Genomic DNA, 18,436 nt, shown 5'->3' with positions numbered 1-18,436 from the left:
CTGTGCGCTTTGCCCCGTGACGAAAAAACTATGAAAGCTACAGCAAAAGTTGAATCCCACGTTGATAATTTGGACTTTTATCTACATTTTAAAGTTTCAATGGTGTGTCTCGTCAAAGTATGCCAGAGATGTCGACCTTTGAAAAACAAAGATTCATTTTTTTCCCTCAGCTCCATTGTCAACGGGAAATGAGGATTGCCAATGCTTTGATATGATACCATGATACTACAATGCAATGCTACATTGTATTCATTTCACCACCTACCATTCATTCTCAGCATCTTCATCTATGGTCCTTGTTACAAAGGAAAACTAAACTTGGAACATAATTAATAATAATTCAACAGGCATACACTGACATCTTGTAACAGAGATAAAATTTATTTTCTCCCCAAAAAAAAAAAGAAAAAGCAGAGGCCTTCTCCCTGGAGGTCTTCATCCTGAGTCTGTGAGTTGTTGTTCTTCCTAAAATATTAAACACATTCATTTAGTCAGGTAGGTTGGAAGTGTTCTCTAAGCACTTGATCAATGAAGATACAATGTTAAATGTCCCTTACTTCTCTGCTGCTGGGTTGACGTCTTCAGTGGAGAGTGAGCTGCTGCAGTCTTCTTCCTGGATCACTGTTGCTGAATTTAAAAAGAAACATGAATTAGTTTAAAATCATCGCATAAACATTTGAAGAGAAAACAATATTACTTCCCTTATTTTGCTGCAGTCCTCTGGAGGTCTTCTTCCTGGATCACTGTTGGTAGATTTAAAGGACATTAATTAGTTACAGGTTCCAAAGATTGATGTAAACATTTGACAAGAAAATGTATACATTTTACAAAAATATTACTTCCCTTATTGTTGCTGCAGTCTTCTGGAGGTCTTCTTCCTGTAGTCTGTATAAATGTTGCCAGATTTAAGACATAAATTAGTTACAGATTTCAAAGACTGATGTAAACATTTGAAGTGAAAGTTGAGAATTTAATGAAATATTACTTCCCTTATTGTTGCTGCAGTCCTCTGAGGTCTTCTTCCTGTAGTCTGTATAAATGTTGCCAGATTTAAAAGACATAAATTAGTTACAGAGTTCAAAGACTGATGTAAATATTTAAATTGAAAGTTGAGAATTTAATGAAATATTACTTCCCTTATTTTCTTCTGGGTTGTTGTCTTCGTTGGAGAGAGATCTGCTGCAGTCCTCTGGGGGTCCTTCTCACTGGATCATCCAAGAAAGACAATGACATAGTCATTGAGTTAAATCACTCAATGCAAGTGAATCACTTTAAAAAAACAAAAAAAAAAAAACATACTTACTTTGTGATGGACCTGGGTTTGACATGCAGCTTGGTCTGCATCTCAGCTGGACGTTCAGCTTCCTCCCTGCAACTCCTGCACTACATTAACTAAGATAATCTTAGCCAATGTAGCTCTTACATTAGCTAAAATAATCTTAGCTAATGTAAGGGATTATCTTAGCTAATTTAGTGACAACAACCCAGCAGAAAAAAAGAAAAAGGAAAAAAAAAAACCATACAATAAAAAATACAATTACATTACAAGATAAAGAATTAAAAAACAAAATAAAAATACATACAAAATAAATGATTCATTAAACATACATCCTTAAATTACATGATAACTTATGTAAGCTTAGCTTAGTTAATGTAATAACTTATATTAGCTTAGCTATTACATTGCAGCTTACATTATATCTTACACATGCCATTCTCATCTAAATAGATGAGAAGAACATGAGTTAAGATATCACAAACAATGTCAATAAATACATACAAATGAATATATATAAAAAAAATGTTGAAAGGTATTTATAAAATGATTAATTACAATACATTTAACACACTGGCCCAGTTGTTCTCATCATCTCGAGAGATGATAAGAAGGACATGAAAAAAAATTGCTGACTCCATTTTAAAATAAATACACAAATATATAAATACAGATAAAGACATTTACACAAGATTAAACCATTTCCAGCCAAGACATGCCACTTTAACAACATACATATGAAAAACAATTACATTAAGACTACACACTAAAAGACTAAACAAGACTAAATCCTGAAAAAAATTGAGAGCCCATTAGTCAGTCAAAATACAATAAACTGGACTGTGGTAACTGTAATACGTTTGGAGAACACCTGATTGAAGACATTTATCAGGATGTGAAATGTAAATGTGGTCAATCAGTGTGTTCTTTTCTGTTGTCGAATTTGCTACTAATTGAGTGTAACCTCTGGACTGAAACAAATCTTTGATACTTTTTTTTCCTTTTGAAAGGAGGTCCTCATTAAAATCGCCACAAACAATGATGGGCTGGTGATTTAACATGTCCAACGAGTCCAAGAGGTTTTTCAAGTTTTGGAGAAAGACTCCCAGTTGAAAACTTGGCGGTTTGTACACAGTCGCTATTAGCACTTTGACTGGAGCCTCAATTTTAAGGACAACAAACTCCAAATCAGTGACCTGTTGCATGTACCTGCGAGGCTCTGCTTGAACAGTGTCTCTACAGTACATGGCAACTCCACCTCCCTCTTTTTTGGCCATGTTCACACAGCTGTTGTAAGACAGCTGTCTGCTACGTGTGAACATGGTGTACCCCTCCAATTGAAACATTTCAGCTACAGAGGACCCCGACAAATGTGTCTCTGTAAGGCAAAGCACATCTGCTTGTTGGAGCTCGTGATGTGCTTTGAGGTCCACCATGTGACATGGCAGACCCTGCGTGTTGTGGTGGACAATTGTCAAAACCTTTGGAGTTTGTTGTACAGATTTTAAAAGCGTTAACAATGGTCTACAGCTCTGGAAAGACGCATGAGGCATACTTTCCAGAGCTGTCTTGATCTTGGGGTTTGCGTAAATTTTTTTCTCATCAAAGTCAAGGATGGTGAGACCTTGAAGCGAGGTTGTGCGGCTGAGCGCGACGTACGCCATACCAGATTCAAAAACACGCTTCAGACACACAACCGCCGACGGCATGGTCATTCCTTGAACTTTGTGGGCCGTACAAGCAAAAGCTAATTTCATGGGGAACTGCCGACGAACAACCCCTTTCTTGTTACTTAGGTTCTCCTCAGATCTTTCGATGTACACCGAGTTATCTGAGGGACCTAAAATTTTTTTGCGGAATCTCTGTCCTGCTGTAGGATTGTCCAGCAGGAGTCCAATCATCTTCACGCCTCCTGGTTCTCTAATTACAATATTAGAAATGGTTCCAAATGTACCGTTCACAAGGCCATCTTCCACATCTAAATTTCGGATCAACATAACGCGTACTCCTTGAGCAGCCATTATGTTGTCGGGCAAATCTCGCTTGTGTCCTTTAATTTCCCCAGACACAAACGTCATGCAGCCAGTTCTGGGGTCTTTTCGAAAATCACGAGCTGCAATGCCAATCGCATCCTCGTAGCAAGCAGTAACGATGTCGGCGTTGTGACGGTCTACTTCTTTGTTTGTGGCGTAGATGTGTAGAGTCAGTGCTGGACAATGCTGACTATCAGCCACTGCCTGTGTAAGCAAGAGCCTGTCCTCATCTAACAAAGGATCTTCCTTTTGCTTCACCCTGAGACGGTTCAAGAGTTCAGCAAAAGCTCGATCGTCTTTCTGTCGCATGATCTCTGTCAGGGTGACCATTTTGAAGTTATCCTTCCAGAGATCAAACTCGGTCTCCTCGTACACACACAGTGGCTTGGCTTTACCAAGGGGCGGCAGTTGATAAAAGTCACCTACAGCAAGGACAGACATGCCTCCAAATGGCTTCCGATTACCCCTGATCTGCTGAAATCGCCAATGCACGTAGGCAAATAGCTCTTTAGAGACCATGGATATCTCATCGATGATGAGAATCTCAGCGTTGGCCAGTGTTGCTCTGACTTCATCAAGTGCATTCCCAAGACCTTGATAAGGTGGCTTCAAGGACCTTGGTAATTTGAGAATGGAGTGCAACGTGTTGCCTGATATGTTAAATGCTGCTGTACCTGTGAATGCGGTCAGCAGCACTGCGGGTTGGGACATGTCTGCGTGGTCCCGAAATCTCGGGAGCTCACGCAGAATTCTCGTTGCCTCGTGGTGAATGCACTTAATCACATGCGATTTGCCACATCCAGCCCCTCCCGACAGGAAGTAATAAAATGGTTCTGGATTGTGGCCCCAGACTTGTTCAAAGCACCACTGTCGAACACTGTAGAAAACGGAAGCCTGAGTTTCGTTCAGACTTTGGTACATTTTCCTAACAAAGTCTGGACTCAACTCTGGAGCATCTATTCTAGGCATAGAGCTCCCCTTATCCTTTTTAGTGCCGAATTCTGGGACATCTTCACCGTTTTGATCTTGCTCGCGAGGTTCGCATTCAGCCAGGCACTCCAACCGGTCCACTTCAATTTCGGGCGCAAAAGAGTTCCAAGCGTTCACGAGAGGACCGCACACCTGAAGCTGTTGAAACGCAGCTTCCATGTTTTTTCCTTGGCCCTCATAACGTTTTTTGTTGTGCCCCACTATTACCTCTACTCTCGTACCCCACTTCTCGCTACACCTATAAAACTCTTCATAAGTGGGGTGCGCTTCATCTCTCAGATCGGCGTCGGATCGATGTGGGAGATAAAGTTTCAGCAACCTTCTATAAAACTTCTCTGGAGTTTTTTCCTCTGAGAAGCGAGTAAATCTAATGATTGCTGGTTTTCCTACAGTTCGTTTTTGAATAAATCCTTGATCATTTAACAATAAAATGGCATTTGGGCTCTCCCTTTGCTGGCCGTAGAGTACCCTGTAATCCGACGCGAACTCGGCCAGACACATACGTTCAAACTCTCGAGTGAGAGGTCTGTTGACGTATTTTTCAGGCAACCCCGACATCCATACGTCCTCTGATCCGGGTTCCATTCCTACCAATCTACTCATTGGGTGACTCATTTTCAGACCTTCCTCGTCGGTCTGAATAAACAACACGGATCGGGAGCACTTCTTGAGGCGTAAGCTGCAGGTACGGGCTACGGCCTCCTGAGCGCTGACCTCTCTGTGTTTAGAGTAGGCCTGCATAATTTGTTTCATTTCGTCGCGCTTGTTAACATCAGATTTCTTAACATCTTTGATGACGTTCTTAAGGAATTCCGTCATCTCGTGCTCCGGTTTCGCTACATATGACATCATGTACATGATGCAGCTGTAGTCGTCTATGACGAACTGGATGTCCATGTTTGCGTTCCATGCTCTAAGCAAATCAGGATTGTAGGCATTAACCCAACAATCATTTGGATGGCGCCTCAGCATCACGACATGGTTGTTGGCCAGGCGCTGCGCGGCAGCAAAGTATTGCTCATAAGTCAAGTTGCACTGGCAAAGCAAGTCTGTCAAACTGCTGAACGAAGCGCCTGGATCCATAAGCAGATCTCTAACTGGTTGGAGCGTGCGCTTAGCCAATTTCTGGTTTTCTGCGAGGGCCTTTTTCTGCTCCGCTATTTGCGCTTCGAAGTCTGCATCATCTTGATCCTCTTTTTGGTGGTAATTAATTGTGGGGGGCCTGGTGATGAATGTTTTATCCATCGGTAGTTTTGGAAAGCCAAACCTGCAGGCTACATTTCCCTTCTTACAGGACTTTGAATGTTTCCTGCTGTGTACCTGAACCTCTGACACTATTTTGTGGAGTTCCGGATCTGTGTCAGGGTCAGGCATTTTGCAACTAATGTATCTGTCTATAAATTCCATGATGTGACTATCGGGGTCCTCTTCAAATTTAGGTGAATCTTTTATCCAAATTAGCATGTGGATGTGCGGGCTTCCCCTGGCTTGGAACTCAACGCGATAAAAATAATCTTCTACTTCACCAATCGGTCGTGCAGGAGAGAGGATGAGGTTCGTCATGAGCGCCTCGACTCTCTTTTCAAACATACGCATTACTGTGACGGGGTTACTTCTCAGAATGTCGCATTTTGTTTTCCAGTCTAAATCTGAGAACAGCCCTTGTTCACCCTGCTGAGCTTTGATGACCTCTATAAACTCAGGCCATCTCATCTCAGCAGCGGAGAACGTGGCAAAAAATGTTGGTTTTCCAATTTGACGAACCATGGCGTGCACATCTTTAAGTGTTTTGTTCCAATAGGCTGGAGTGCCTCTAAGAGGCTGCATGAACCTGGTCGCATCTTGGTTCATAATGAGCTGTTCCACCTCGTCCTTATCCTGGAGCATGACATTGTTAATCCTACGGCCGTCTCTGGTTTTCGACTTTCCTTTGCGCATTTGTATAGACATACTATTCGTCGCGAGGTGAGTCTCTGTAACAAACTGCGCAAAGAAAAGATAACTCTGGTCACTTGCAAAACGCGTATCTGCAGCAAAGAGCCTAGAATTAAAGTAGAGGCTCGGGGACAGGGAGACGGTTCTAGCTTCATCTAATGTGTTCTCCCCTGTCGGAAATTGTACAGGAAAAGCCATGGCCTCCAACTTAGGTATGCTAAAAAAACCAACCGGCTTGTTGCCTTGCGCGGGTGCAACACTAAATACTCCGTCGCCATACGAAAGGATTTCCTGTGCAATGTCGGGGGGCTGCATGCAAGTGTCCAGGGAGAGGCCTGGTCTCAGCTCCTCCTGTTCTTCCTCATCTGCCTCCAACTGTCCCGGCTCGTTTTGGCTTTTAAAAATTTCTTCCAAATCTAGATCCCCATCTTCCTCTGGGATGCTGGGCTCCTCTTCTTCGATGGGCTCCTCTTCTTCGATGGGCTCCTCTTCTTCGAGCAGACAGTCAAAAGTGGCAGTCTCATCGATAAACACGTCTTTATATTCTGAATGCGTCTCTTTCAACGTAGCAAGGCCAGCTAGCACATTCTTCATATTAACGGTGTAAAAGTGTTGGTAACCTTTGTATTTGATGTGCCTTTTCAATTTCACTTGAAGCAGCTGCGCTTCTGCTCTGGGCCGTGGGAGACTGTTGACGGTCGCTTCCACCTCTGATGGAACGCACACAACAGCTCCGTGGACTGCTCTCTGTTGGCCTTTTGGCAGAGCAACAATTTTTGCAAATGGCAGGATTTTTGCAATCAGCTGCCTCTCAAGCATATTAAGTTTAGCCAATTTTGGGGGGATGGGCGCCAAGTTCAAATTGTTTACGACTGCCATGGGTGGTATGCGTCCTCTGATAAGGTGGCTGTCGCAGGTGTAGCATATCCACTCATGCAGTCTCTCTTGTGGCACAGAGCAAGGGGTAGAGCAGTCACTGTCACAAAAGTGAACATAGTTTCCTGTCAAGCATGCTGCTGCCACTTTTGCGTGTTTACTATATTTCTGTGTTTTGCATTCTTTGACCTGATTAGGAAACTGGGTTCTGTTACAAACGTTACAAATGTATGTGGGTCCATGTCTAATGGACTCACGAAAGGCAGCTATGGCTGCTTCCATCAGCGGATTAATCAGGGGCTGGGGGCAGTGGGGCACAATTTGTCTGTATTTTCTCTTGAGTCTAAGCGCTCTCTGCATCTTGTAAAATATGCTAAAGGCAGCATTTGTGGCCAATTTGGTTGCTCTCTGCTGGTTACAACGTTGATTAAAACGACGTTTAAATTCCGTATCATTGTGATATCTAAGATTGAAATCTTGCTTTTGTTTTTGGCTATAGTTTGGATCCGTGTTGTACCTCTGAGACATGACAAATTTTTGTCTGCTCCGAAACACTGTATTCGACTTATATCTATCCATAATGTGTTCCTTTTGTCTGGTGCGGAACGTGGCATCTTCCCTGTATCTTCTGGCGAGTTCTTCCTTCTTCTTATCTTGAACATGTTCATGGTAACATCTGAAGGATCGCCGTTTCTGATGGAGACTGTTTTGGACATATCTTCTCCTTTGTGCTTGGATTCTTTTTCTCCTAAATTCTGGACAGCTGCTGTATTTTTTCCTTTCATATTGGGTTTTTTTCCTTTTTTCTTCACCAGACAGTACAGTGCGTTTGTTTTTGCTGGCTTTCCGCATCGCTCTTCGTCGCTGTTGCTTTGGCAACTTTGTGAAATGTTCTTTAGCCGGTTTCAGAGCCGTCTTGAGGACAGGCTCTGCTGCTGGGGGTGCAGGAGCCGTCTTGAGGACAGGCTCTGCTGCTGGGGGTGCAGGAGCCGTCTTGAGGACAGGCTCTGCTGCGCGGGGTGCAGGAGCCGTCTTGAGGACGCGCTCTGCTGCGCGGGGTGCAGGAGCCGTCTTGAGGACGCGCTCTGCTGCTGGGGTTGCAGGAGCCATCTTGAGGACGCGCTCTGCTGCTGGGGTTGCAGGAGCCATCTTGATGACGCACTCTGCTATTGCTGGTGCAGGAGCAGTCTTAAGGACAGGCTCTGCTTTTGCTGGTGGGAGAGCTGTCCTGGACACACTGTGTGCCAGAGATGCCTGAGGGCGTTCTCTGGAACCAATGGAATCGAATGACACCGGCACAAACTCATAACTGGCAGACGGTGCGCGATTTGCAAAGAGTTTGTGCAGGTGGTCAGCCAAGTCACTGATTTCCGAGAAGGTCTTCATAATTGCAGTTCCGTGGGGGTGAGGTAAGCCCACCACGTTTCTTGAGTGTGAATCAAACACACCATACCTGCCTGATTGGTCACGGAAAACTGCAATACATTCTGGACTTACTATGATTAAAGCCAGATTAACTTCACCTGACAGACACTCTAACTGTGTGGCAAGGGGCAGACCCCAAGCCTGGCTTCCACTGGCTTTCACAGGTCCACACCTGATTTCAGGCCAGTGGAAGTGAAACATATCTGTGTCTGTCAGGACTTGTTTGGGTAGTTCTTCCACAGTGAGATGGTCACTGTGGAATTTTTTTTTCCGGATCAGCTGTCGTTTTACACCTACATAAAGCGAATCTCCCTTTGCCAGCACTCTATCGAGGGCAGCAGTGTTCAACTGACAGCCCTCGTTCTGATAAGCCAGAAAAGTCAGGGACATGCAGGTACACTGGTGGTTCCTGGAGAACTTCCTGTACCTCATGTCACTCTGACTATGACTGGCCCTAATACTAGCACTAACCGGCACCTGAAATATAAGATAAATTATAATCATTATCATAAGAGTATTACTTATTAGCATAATCACAATCCTAGTTTCCATTGATATTAGTTGTAGTAGCCAACTGTTTCATATACTATAGTCATAGCATAGTGACAGTTTAAGCAAATGTGACTAACATTTTACCTACTGCAGCTTTAATTCAAATAATATCAACTCTCCTATTATACAATATCATTTCCTACAAATTTTCCTGATCAATTGAACGTATATAAAAAAAAACTGACAATCTTACACATACACAAATGATTGTGCTAATCATACTTGACTTGAACACATTACTAAACACAGATTATTCCATATTTCAAATTTAAATGTTTTGAGACCATCATAAACCTTTGTCACCCCTTGTCATCTTGACCAAAGTTTGAAGGAGGCTTTAAAAGGACCTTTAACTCTCATACATCCCTTGTACTTGTGTCACACTGTTTACACATGAAAACATTTATAAAATCATGTCAAACTAGTTTTGTTCATATTTTATAGATTACCATTATTACTTATATTATTGTTAACAAGAGTTGTATTATTAATTCTCTCCTTCATGTCCTTAATAGTTTTTATTGCATTTCAGTTGAAAGTAAACCACACTTTCCCTCAAACAAACACTTTATTAAGCCCACGATAAACCGGAATGTAAATGTCCTTACCTTTTTAGAGGGGGAATGAGAGGTGGTGAGTCCGTCTTTGATTATCCAGGGCCAGCAGGACGATGAGGGAAATGGTGTCGGGCCGGTCTGCGACAAGTCATAACACCAGTTAATATTTAAACATGAGGCAACACAACACAGCAAGTTGATACAAGAAAAGTTTTCCAAATGCATTTCAATTACTCACTGACATTTGTTAACTGCAGAGAAAGATAATGGTATCAGAGATGTTAAATGAACCAGTTTAATGTAGTTACAGCGGATTTTACAGTAAACGTTGTGTGTGTCAGTTGTGGAGTAAATACCTTAGCTGGGCGAGGAGAGTGACAGGCCGCAGCTTTAAGGGTCTCGGACGGTCCAGCCGGTGAAGGGGTCTGCATCCTGGCCACCTGAGAACAAATAACAATTCAGTAAAACTAAGACTTTAATGACATTATAAACTTTATTTAATAGGAATAATATTTACCTTCGCAACCGGTGAACAGCAGGGGGTCGCCGGATCACCCAAACTACAGGACAACCTGACTGGAGGGGATCCAACCAGCTGTTGACACAGGAGAACAAACATGTTAAACTTCACTCGTCTCAGTGTATCTGTGTGAGATCGTGTCTGTCATGTCAAAGAATAACATACGTTTGTCACTGAAGTTTGGGTGCGGGGGGGTGATCCATCCATGGTCCTGGACCGAGGAACCGCGCTGGAGGGGGCGTCATCCTCCAGTCTCCGTGACAGCCTGGCTGGAGGGGATCCAACCAGCTGTTGACAGATGAGAACAAATATATTAAAATTCAGACAGAGTGGACAATGAAGTTATGTCTCCATGAAGACACCGTTTCAACTGTAAACACTGACTCAGTTGTGTAACATACGTTGTTCACAGGAGACTGGCTGCGAGGGGGGTGTCTCTCCGTGGTCCTGTGACACCTGGCTGCCGCAGGGGAAGCCACCTGCACCGTCAAATAAAACATAGCAACAGTAACTGTAGGGAACAAGGAGAAACTTTATAATACAGCTGAGAAGAAATGTCAGACAATTTACCTTGCGCGCTGGAGGAGACGGGACGTCAGACAGCTGAGAGGGAGACACTTCCTCCATAGCACGAAGGGCCGTGCTACTGAACCATATAGGGTTCAGTGGAAGGAAGGACTCCTTCTCCTGTGAAACACAAAAAACCAAAATGAACACAAAGACAAATTAATATTTGTCTGGTCAAATACACAAAGTTTAAATACTAACCAGTTAACTTGTTGTGAAAAAAAAAGAGAGAAAAATCTCTCACCTGCTGCTGAGCCACGCTGGCCAGACTGGGAACCTGCGACTGGAAAAGCACATCACACATTTGATTATATAGGTGCTTTTTAGGTACGACTGTGAACCCGTTCACCAAAAAGGTACACAAACACATGTAAACACACATGATAATATAATTAAAAAAAACCTACTAACCTTGCTGCTCTGACCAACGACCTTCCACTGGAAGGGGTCAGGAGACAGAGGAGCACGTACCTCTCCCTTCACAACCAGCTTAGGCTGTGAAGGAGTAGGAGACACCGGGGGTGATGGTGTCTCGAGGAACTGCTCCGTGTAGGTCCACAACAGCTTGGTGAGGATCCCCATCCCCTCACGGTCGCTCAGGTGAACCTGCAGACATGACAAATCCGTTTACAAAGTTCAACTTTCAAAGTTCAAAACGTAGCTCGTGTTGACTTTCATATTAACACACAAGAAATTATAGAAAAATTGGACTTTTTCTAATCACACATAGATATTCTACTTACGCCGTCTTTGCTCCACAGATCCAAGCGCGTACGGGGGAAGTACTCCTCCGCAGAGAAGTACCTCAAACCTAAAAATATTAAAGAGAAAAAAAATAAGTCATTACAACATCCACACATGTATTATGACTTCATTTCATTAGACATTTTTTAGTACATCTTTTTCTTGTTTTTATTGATAAGATATTTTTACATACCCATACGAACTGCCACCCGATGGTACTCTTGGCGAAGGTCCCTCTGGTGCTCCTCATCCACGTTCAGGCGGGGGGGGAAGTCCAGCACAAAGACCTGTACAGAACAAAATTTTAGAAACCACCAATTGACAATTTCATTCAAAATCACACACATCACATTAAGTACACATTATTTTTTAAAAGCCAATACAATTAGTCTTATTAGGAGTAGTCAATGTACTTCTATTGTTGTTAAACTACTAGGAATACAGGACAAGGGAGACATGAAATAAAAGCTTACCGTGGGCGCGCAGGTCGTCGAGTGGTTAGAGCGCATGCCACATACACGGTTCGAATCCTGGCCAGCGGACCTTTGCTGCATGTCACACCCCCTCTCTTTACCCATTTCAAAAAATGTCTATGCCTCAAAAAAATAAAAATCTTTAATAAATAAAAGCTTACCTTCGGCCAGCGGCTCCTCACAGCAGTGAGCAATCGGGCGTAGTCGACGGCTGCCTCGTCCACGGTCCTGCTCGCCGTCAGGTTGTTGCTAGGGGCAAGAACACAAACAGCATCAGGGGTCCGAGGAACATTAGCATGCAGGACCTCAGTCTGCAGCTGAGCAGCATGGGCCCCAGGGGTCGACATGAAACCAAAAGAAAACTTTCCTGATGGCATCACGACGAAACCGTCCACGATGGACCGGAGATGGGAGTCCCCGACAATCAGAACAAACTGCAACAACAAAGAAAATTTCTTTAGCATTAAAAAATCATTAATCCCTCTCAAGATCAATTATTTCCTTCATAAAGTGGACAATAATAGCACCTTCTTGTCAGACTCCGGTGGGATGACCAGCTTGTGGCTCCGTCCAGTCCACTCCGAAGGTGGCCAGCTCGTCACCCGATGGCGGTAACCGGTACCGCGGCCTGTTTAGTAAAGGACAAAACAGTTAGGGTGAAACTGATGAAGGAAAGCCTACCAGGAAATATCAACAATCAGGTGGATACTTACGTGCACGAACTTCAGCATCAGCCGGGCTCCAGAAAGGCTTGGCAGGGGGTGAAGATCCAAATGCCTGATGACAGATTACAAACATATTAAACCTCAGACAATTTCTCATTGAGTGTGTGTGTGTTTGTGGTAGGAACATACGTTGCTGACTGGAGCTCGGGAGCAGGGGGGGCGGGTCTCCCTGGTCCTCTTGGTCCTCGACCCTCTGGAAGGCTCCTCTCCAGCCGGGGGGGACACCATCTGATGAAACATTAACATCAAAGACATGGCAGACATACAGAAATCAGCAGTTAATGAGAAAACAATAGATGTAACATTTCTACAGCCATTTTCATGCAGACAGTTGTCACTGCGACACAGAAGCTTATCTACTGCGCAAGTACCTCCGGGGGGGGCGGGGGGGACCTCAGCTCCTCCAGGTCGAGCTTCTTCCAGTCCAACTCCCAGCGCTGCCTCGCCGCCACAGACCGTCTCGACTTCCTTGGCATCCTGCTGACAGAAGTTAAAGACAAAAAAAACGACAAATGCCTCTCAAAAGGTTAATAGGCTAACTTGTCAAACTGACCTAAACTACCTAATGTAATCAAATCTATGACAACCTAATGTAAAATCTTATATATAAAATGAAATTTGAGTTGATGAAGATGTGGTGATTGTGTGTGTGGGTGATGTGGTGATACTGCTCTGCGAAGGTTGAGGGCGATGAATCCACAATGATGGTCACTCTCAGCTGTCGAAGCACTGGAACCCTTTAATCTTATCAAAGACATTTTGCAATAAAAAGTTAAATGTCTCGCAAATGTTACAAGTGACTGTAAATTTTGTAAATTCTATATTATAATTACTTTAAATGATAAATATACTACATTTCATACTATACAGTATTATAATAGTTTATTCCTCAAAACAAAGAATTACTATGACACAATAAATATACAACACAAGTAAAAATGACATTAACTTCATCAAATGTACAGGATTTTATCAACATCTGAATGCACTTTATTACCAAAAGCTTGGTAAGAAGATGACTAAAATGCTTCCTTTTCCATTTAATCAAGGCAGGTTGTAAAAGTGTATAATACATTTAAGTATGATATTTTTCTAACTACATTATCAGACAAACAAACAAGGAGAAATTTGTTTTTCGGTGGACAGGGGGAGTATTAAATACTAGTCACAAACGAACAAGTAAATACAGCTTTCAGCTTGTGTTAATGTTCTTGCATAAAAACAGAAAGCCGAAAAAAAAAGAACAAACACCATTTATTTTTAAATCCCAAAATCACAAGTGTAAAAATCTGACCCCGTTAAGGCTCTGAGCATGACAGGATAGTTCACGGGAGAGAAAAATGGCTACCGTTCGCGCCGCTGACAGAACAAAGGCCAAGTCTTGCGCAGTTAGAATCTAGCTTGGCCTAATGTTTTAGCTTTTGACTCAGAGTTCTTATATACAAAACAGGTCGGCCATAAACAATCAGTCTTCCCAAAATCATTAGACACTTATGTCTAGCTTCAGTAATCTCACTTTTGTAAACGGTGTACAAATGTTAGCACAGTTAACGCAGTTAGAAATCTGACCCCTGTTAAGGAGCAATGCATGACAGCACAGTTCACGGGAGGGAAAAATGGCTACCGTTCGCGCCGCGACAGAACGAAGCCAAGGCTTGCGCCGTTAGAATCTAGCTTGGCCTAATATTTTAGCTTTTGACTCAGAGTTCTTGTATACAAAACAGGTCAACCATAAACAATCAGTCTTCCCAAAATCACGAGACAGTAATGTCTGGCTTCAATAATCTCACCTTTGTTAAAGGTGTACGGATTTTAGCACAGATAGCTTTTCACTCCAGTTAATGTTTCTCTATAGAAAAAGCTAAGTCACCGCTGTTGGTTTAGAGCGCGGCCTGTATACCCGAGCCGAGTAGCGCCGTTAGCTCATCTAAATAATGTTGTATTGAAATAGACTGACGGAGCCCCGTTACTGTTAGCTAGACAGACATATTCTATACTTATGGAACCCTACAGCTTTGCTAGACGCTGTTGGCCCGGAGCTACTGGCTCCGAGTTGCTAAGCTAACGTTAGCTATTAGCTTAGCTACTCGGTAATCCGGAGCCAAGTACCGGAATTATAATGCTGAAACAGACCGACCATAAACAATTACATTCATTTTTCCGAAATCATGAGTAATCTTGATCATGGTAGAGATAGTAATGTCTAGCTTCAATATCCGCAAATCCACTTTATCAAGGATTTCAGTATGCTAATGTCAGACATTACAGGTACTTACCTCAGATGAGGTCAAAGGGTATCGAGCAGAGCTGGACCAGGGGTTTATATCAGGGCCAAAAATAGATGCACACACAACTGTCCAATCAGAGTCGTCTTGTGTCGTCTGTCATCTGTATCCGAGGTGATTTGTCAAATGAGAAGGCTGATATCTGTGCACTTGACACAGACTCCGGACAATCATACAGTTGACTATTTATATTTATTTTTATGAATGTATTAGAATGTTATACATTAAAAAACATAAATGTTAATTAGAACACTTAATAATATTAATTGATTACAATTGAATTATTATATTATATATTATTAAATAAATATTTTATATATTTAATCATTTATTTATTTGATTAATGTATTATAATATAATACACTAATGAAAATGTTATTTTGAATCAATAAATATTATAAATAATATTATAAATATTCTGAATCAGACTGAGAAATTCAATTAAATCTCAATATATCGATGATTTAAAACATTTAAATATTTGAATGGAGTTCCTGGCTTGAATGAATGAAAAGATAATCGTTAAATATAGTTTAAATGTTGAGAAATATACTGTGTGTGTGTGTGTTTGTATGTGATTGCATGCTAAAGCAGGAGGATGAATGATAATGATGATAAGAAGAAGAGGCACGAGGAATAACAGCCTATTCTTGTTATTCCTCACGTCTCTTCTTATTAGTGGTGCTGTGTGTATGTGTGTGTATTAATTATATATATATATATATATATATATATATATATATATATATATATACATATATATATATATATATATATATATATATATATATACATACATATATATATATATATTATAAACTGACTCATTGATAAATCTGTCACTCTCCCTTCTTATTAGTGGTGCTGTGCTCCGCACAGCCCACGATGGACCCCTATTGCTTTGCTATTGAGGGGCCCCATTCCGTCATCCCATTCATTCCTTATAGGAAAATGTTTCTGTTTTTCCAATCGAGCCACACATTGAATGAATTAAAAGCTAATTTTTAGATATAGTTTGTAAGGAAATATCCTGTATGTGTGTGTCACTCTCTCTGTTGGCCCAGCTGACTTCGGTTGCTAGGTGACAGTTGGCCATGGCCGATAGCAACGGCCTGGTCCAGCTGATGTGAGAGCCATTTCAGCCTCACGTCTTGGACGTCAAACTAGTGATAATTCTTCAAAATCATACATGATATTGGCACATTTTTTCACGATCGAGCCAGAAAGGCCTTAAAGAACACACTCATTAGGTTGTGGTCCTAGCTTCAGAAATGGGATAATAGGAGTGAGTTAAAAAAGGGTGCAGTTCTGAAAATACTCTCTCTGATTTACATTGGAGTGAATGGGACAGTTGAGACCTACTCTTGCCGGTTAGAGGCCAATAATTCAAAAACCGTAAAGTGAGTGAAGTTTGTGGCTGGGAGCATCACTGAAAGAGAACATTTCTGAGAGTTTTTTAAAGTCTCTCACCATTCAAAAATTATACATCTTAGGAAAAAAGTTCAAATACAGCTCAAATACACAGGACTTGTGTCTACATTTTAAAGTTTGAATGGTGTGCCAGAGCAGGAGATGTTTGAAAAACATTGCAGATTTGCGAGTTTTTTGACCTCATCCCATTCATTCCTTATGGGAAGTGTCTCGCAGCTGTTCGCGTCTTACGACGCGAAACATTAATATTCTAGAAAACTGAATAATAGCATACAGACTCCGATCAAGCCGCACATTGAATGAGTGAAAAAATGATCGTTTAATGTAGTTGAAATGTTGGGAAATATACTGTGTGTGTGCGTCTGTGTGCATGTGACTGCACGCTTAAGCATGGCTGTGTGTGTGTGTGTCTACATGTCTCTCTGTCTGTCTGTCTGTCTCATGTGTGTCTCCTGTCTGTCTGTCTGTCTGTCTGTCTGTCCGATGTGTGTCTCCTGTCTGTCTGTCTGTCTGTCTGTCTGATGTATGTCTCCTGTCTGTCTGTCTGTCTGTCTGTCTGTCTGTCACTCTCTCTCTTTGCCCAGCTGATTTCGGTTGCTAGGTGACAGTTGGCAGGGGCCGTAGCAACGGACTGTGACGGAGTCAGTTGGCCCTCTCCACTCTGCTGCACGAACATTCCCCCATACACAATCATTGAAAACCCAGAATTTCTCCAAAATCACTCACCATCGTTCAAGGATCACAGTTCAAAAACTACACATCATAGGAAAAAAGTTCAAATACAACAAAAATACTCAAGACCTGTGCCTACATTTTAAAGCTGGAATGGTGTTTCTAGCTGAATGTATGCCAGAGCAGGAGATGTTTGAAAAACATCGCAGACTTGCGAGTTTTTTGACCTCATCCCATTCATTCCTTATGGGAAGTGTCTCGCAGCTGTTCGCGTCTTACGACGCGAAAGATTAATATTCTAGAGAACTGAATTATAGCATACAGAGTCCGATCAAGCCGCACATTGAATGAGTGAAAATATGATCGTTTGATGTCGTTTAAATGCTGGGAAATATACTGTGTGTGTGCGTCTGTGTGCATGTGAGAGCACGCTTAAGCAGCTCTGTGTGTGTGTCTACATGTCGCTCTGTCTGTCTGTCCGTCTGTCTGTCTGATGTGTGTCTCCTGTCTGTCTTTCTGTCTGTCTGATGTGTGTCTCCTGTGTGTCTGTCTGTCTGTCTGTCTGTCTGATGTGTGTCTAGTGTCTGTCTGTCTGTCACTCTCTCTCTCTCTTGGCCCAGCTGTTTTTGGTTGCTAGGTGACCGTTGGCAAGGGCCGTAGCAACGGCCTGTGAGGGAGCTGATTTGAGAGCAATTTCTGCCTCACATCTAGGACGTCAAACTAGTGCTATTTGGTCAAAATCTTACATGATATCAACAATTTTTTTTCACGATCGAGCCAGAAAGGCCTTAAAGAACACACTCATTAAGTTTTGTGGTCCTAGCTTCAGAAATGTGGAAATGGCAGCGAGTTAAAAAAGCGTGCAGTTTTGGAAATCCTTCTCCCGATTTACATTGGAGTAAATGGAGCATTTCAGAGCTACTCTTGTCGGTTAGCGGTCGATAATTTAAAAACCGTAAATCCTACCGATAAAGTAGACACATTGGGAGAAAGAAGACAAGTGTGGCTACAACTCTGGGAAATATCACTGTTTTTGAGCCCAATTTGTGGTCAGGATCGTCACGGAAAGAGAAAATTTCGGAGCAAATTTCTGAGTCTCTCTCACTCTGTCAGTTGGCCCTCTCCACGCTGCTGCACGAACATTCCGCCATACACAATCATTGAAAACCCTGAATTTTTCCAAAATCACTCACCTTCATTCAAGGATCACAGTTCAAAAACTACACAACATAGGAAAAAAGTTCAAATACAACTTGAATACTCAGGACTTGTGCCTACATTTTAAAGCTGGAATGGTGTTTCCACGTGAACGTATGCCCGAGCAGGAGATGTTTGAAAAATGTCGCAGATTTGCGACTTTTTTGACCTCGCCCCA

At 42.3% G+C, this 18,436-nt stretch overlaps 1 protein-coding gene across 4 annotated transcripts; it reads right to left on the bottom strand.

The window, feature by feature from the left end:
* Positions 1-360: 360 nt before the first annotated feature.
* LOC115589500 (uncharacterized) lies at positions 361-15,077 on the bottom strand. Of its 4 annotated transcripts, XM_030430417.1 has the most exons (21): positions 14,950-15,077; positions 13,045-13,417; positions 12,803-12,901; positions 12,662-12,725; positions 12,476-12,576; positions 12,110-12,382; positions 11,669-11,762; positions 11,475-11,542; positions 11,143-11,337; positions 10,976-11,014; positions 10,735-10,851; positions 10,566-10,643; positions 10,330-10,452; positions 10,162-10,239; positions 10,001-10,084; positions 9,887-9,895; positions 9,696-9,782; positions 1,304-9,012; positions 986-1,205; positions 558-885; positions 361-465 (listed from the first exon to the last, which is right to left on the bottom strand). In XM_030430417.1, exons 2-18 carry the CDS (start codon positions 13,147-13,149, stop codon positions 2,089-2,091), a joined length of 8,538 nt encoding a protein of 2,845 aa, XP_030286277.1. In that variant the 5' UTR covers positions 13,150-13,417; positions 14,950-15,077; the 3' UTR covers positions 361-465; positions 558-885; positions 986-1,205; positions 1,304-2,088. The 4 variants fall into 4 exon arrangements, with proteins under 4 accessions (XP_030286277.1, XP_030286275.1, XP_030286278.1 ...); XM_030430415.1 differs by having other exon boundaries at positions 558-1,205; XM_030430418.1 differs by lacking the exon at positions 9,887-9,895 and having other exon boundaries at positions 558-1,205.
* Positions 15,078-18,436: the final 3,359 nt, after the last annotated feature.

The sequence above is a fragment of the Sparus aurata genome, chromosome 10, assembly GCF_900880675.1.
Source record: "Sparus aurata chromosome 10, fSpaAur1.1, whole genome shotgun sequence".
Taxonomy (NCBI): domain Eukaryota; kingdom Metazoa; phylum Chordata; class Actinopteri; order Spariformes; family Sparidae; genus Sparus; species Sparus aurata.
Note: the sequence above shows the minus strand (reverse complement) of the source record. Positions and strands in the feature narration are given on the sequence as shown.

Bases quoted from the DNA above. Each gene is read 5' to 3' on its own strand.
- LOC115589500 (XM_030430415.1), bottom strand. From the start codon at position 13,149: ATGCCAAGGAAGTCGAGACGGTCTGTGGCGGCGAGGCAGCGCTGGGAG. The intron at 12,902-13,044 runs GTACTTGCGCAG...ATGTTTCATCAG, and splicing joins CCCCCCCGCCCCCCCCGGAG to ATGGTGTCCCCCCCGGCTGG. The intron at 10,644-10,734 runs GTAAATTGTCTG...TTGACGGTGCAG, and splicing joins CGTCTCCTCCAGCGCGCAAG to GTGGCTTCCCCTGCGGCAGC.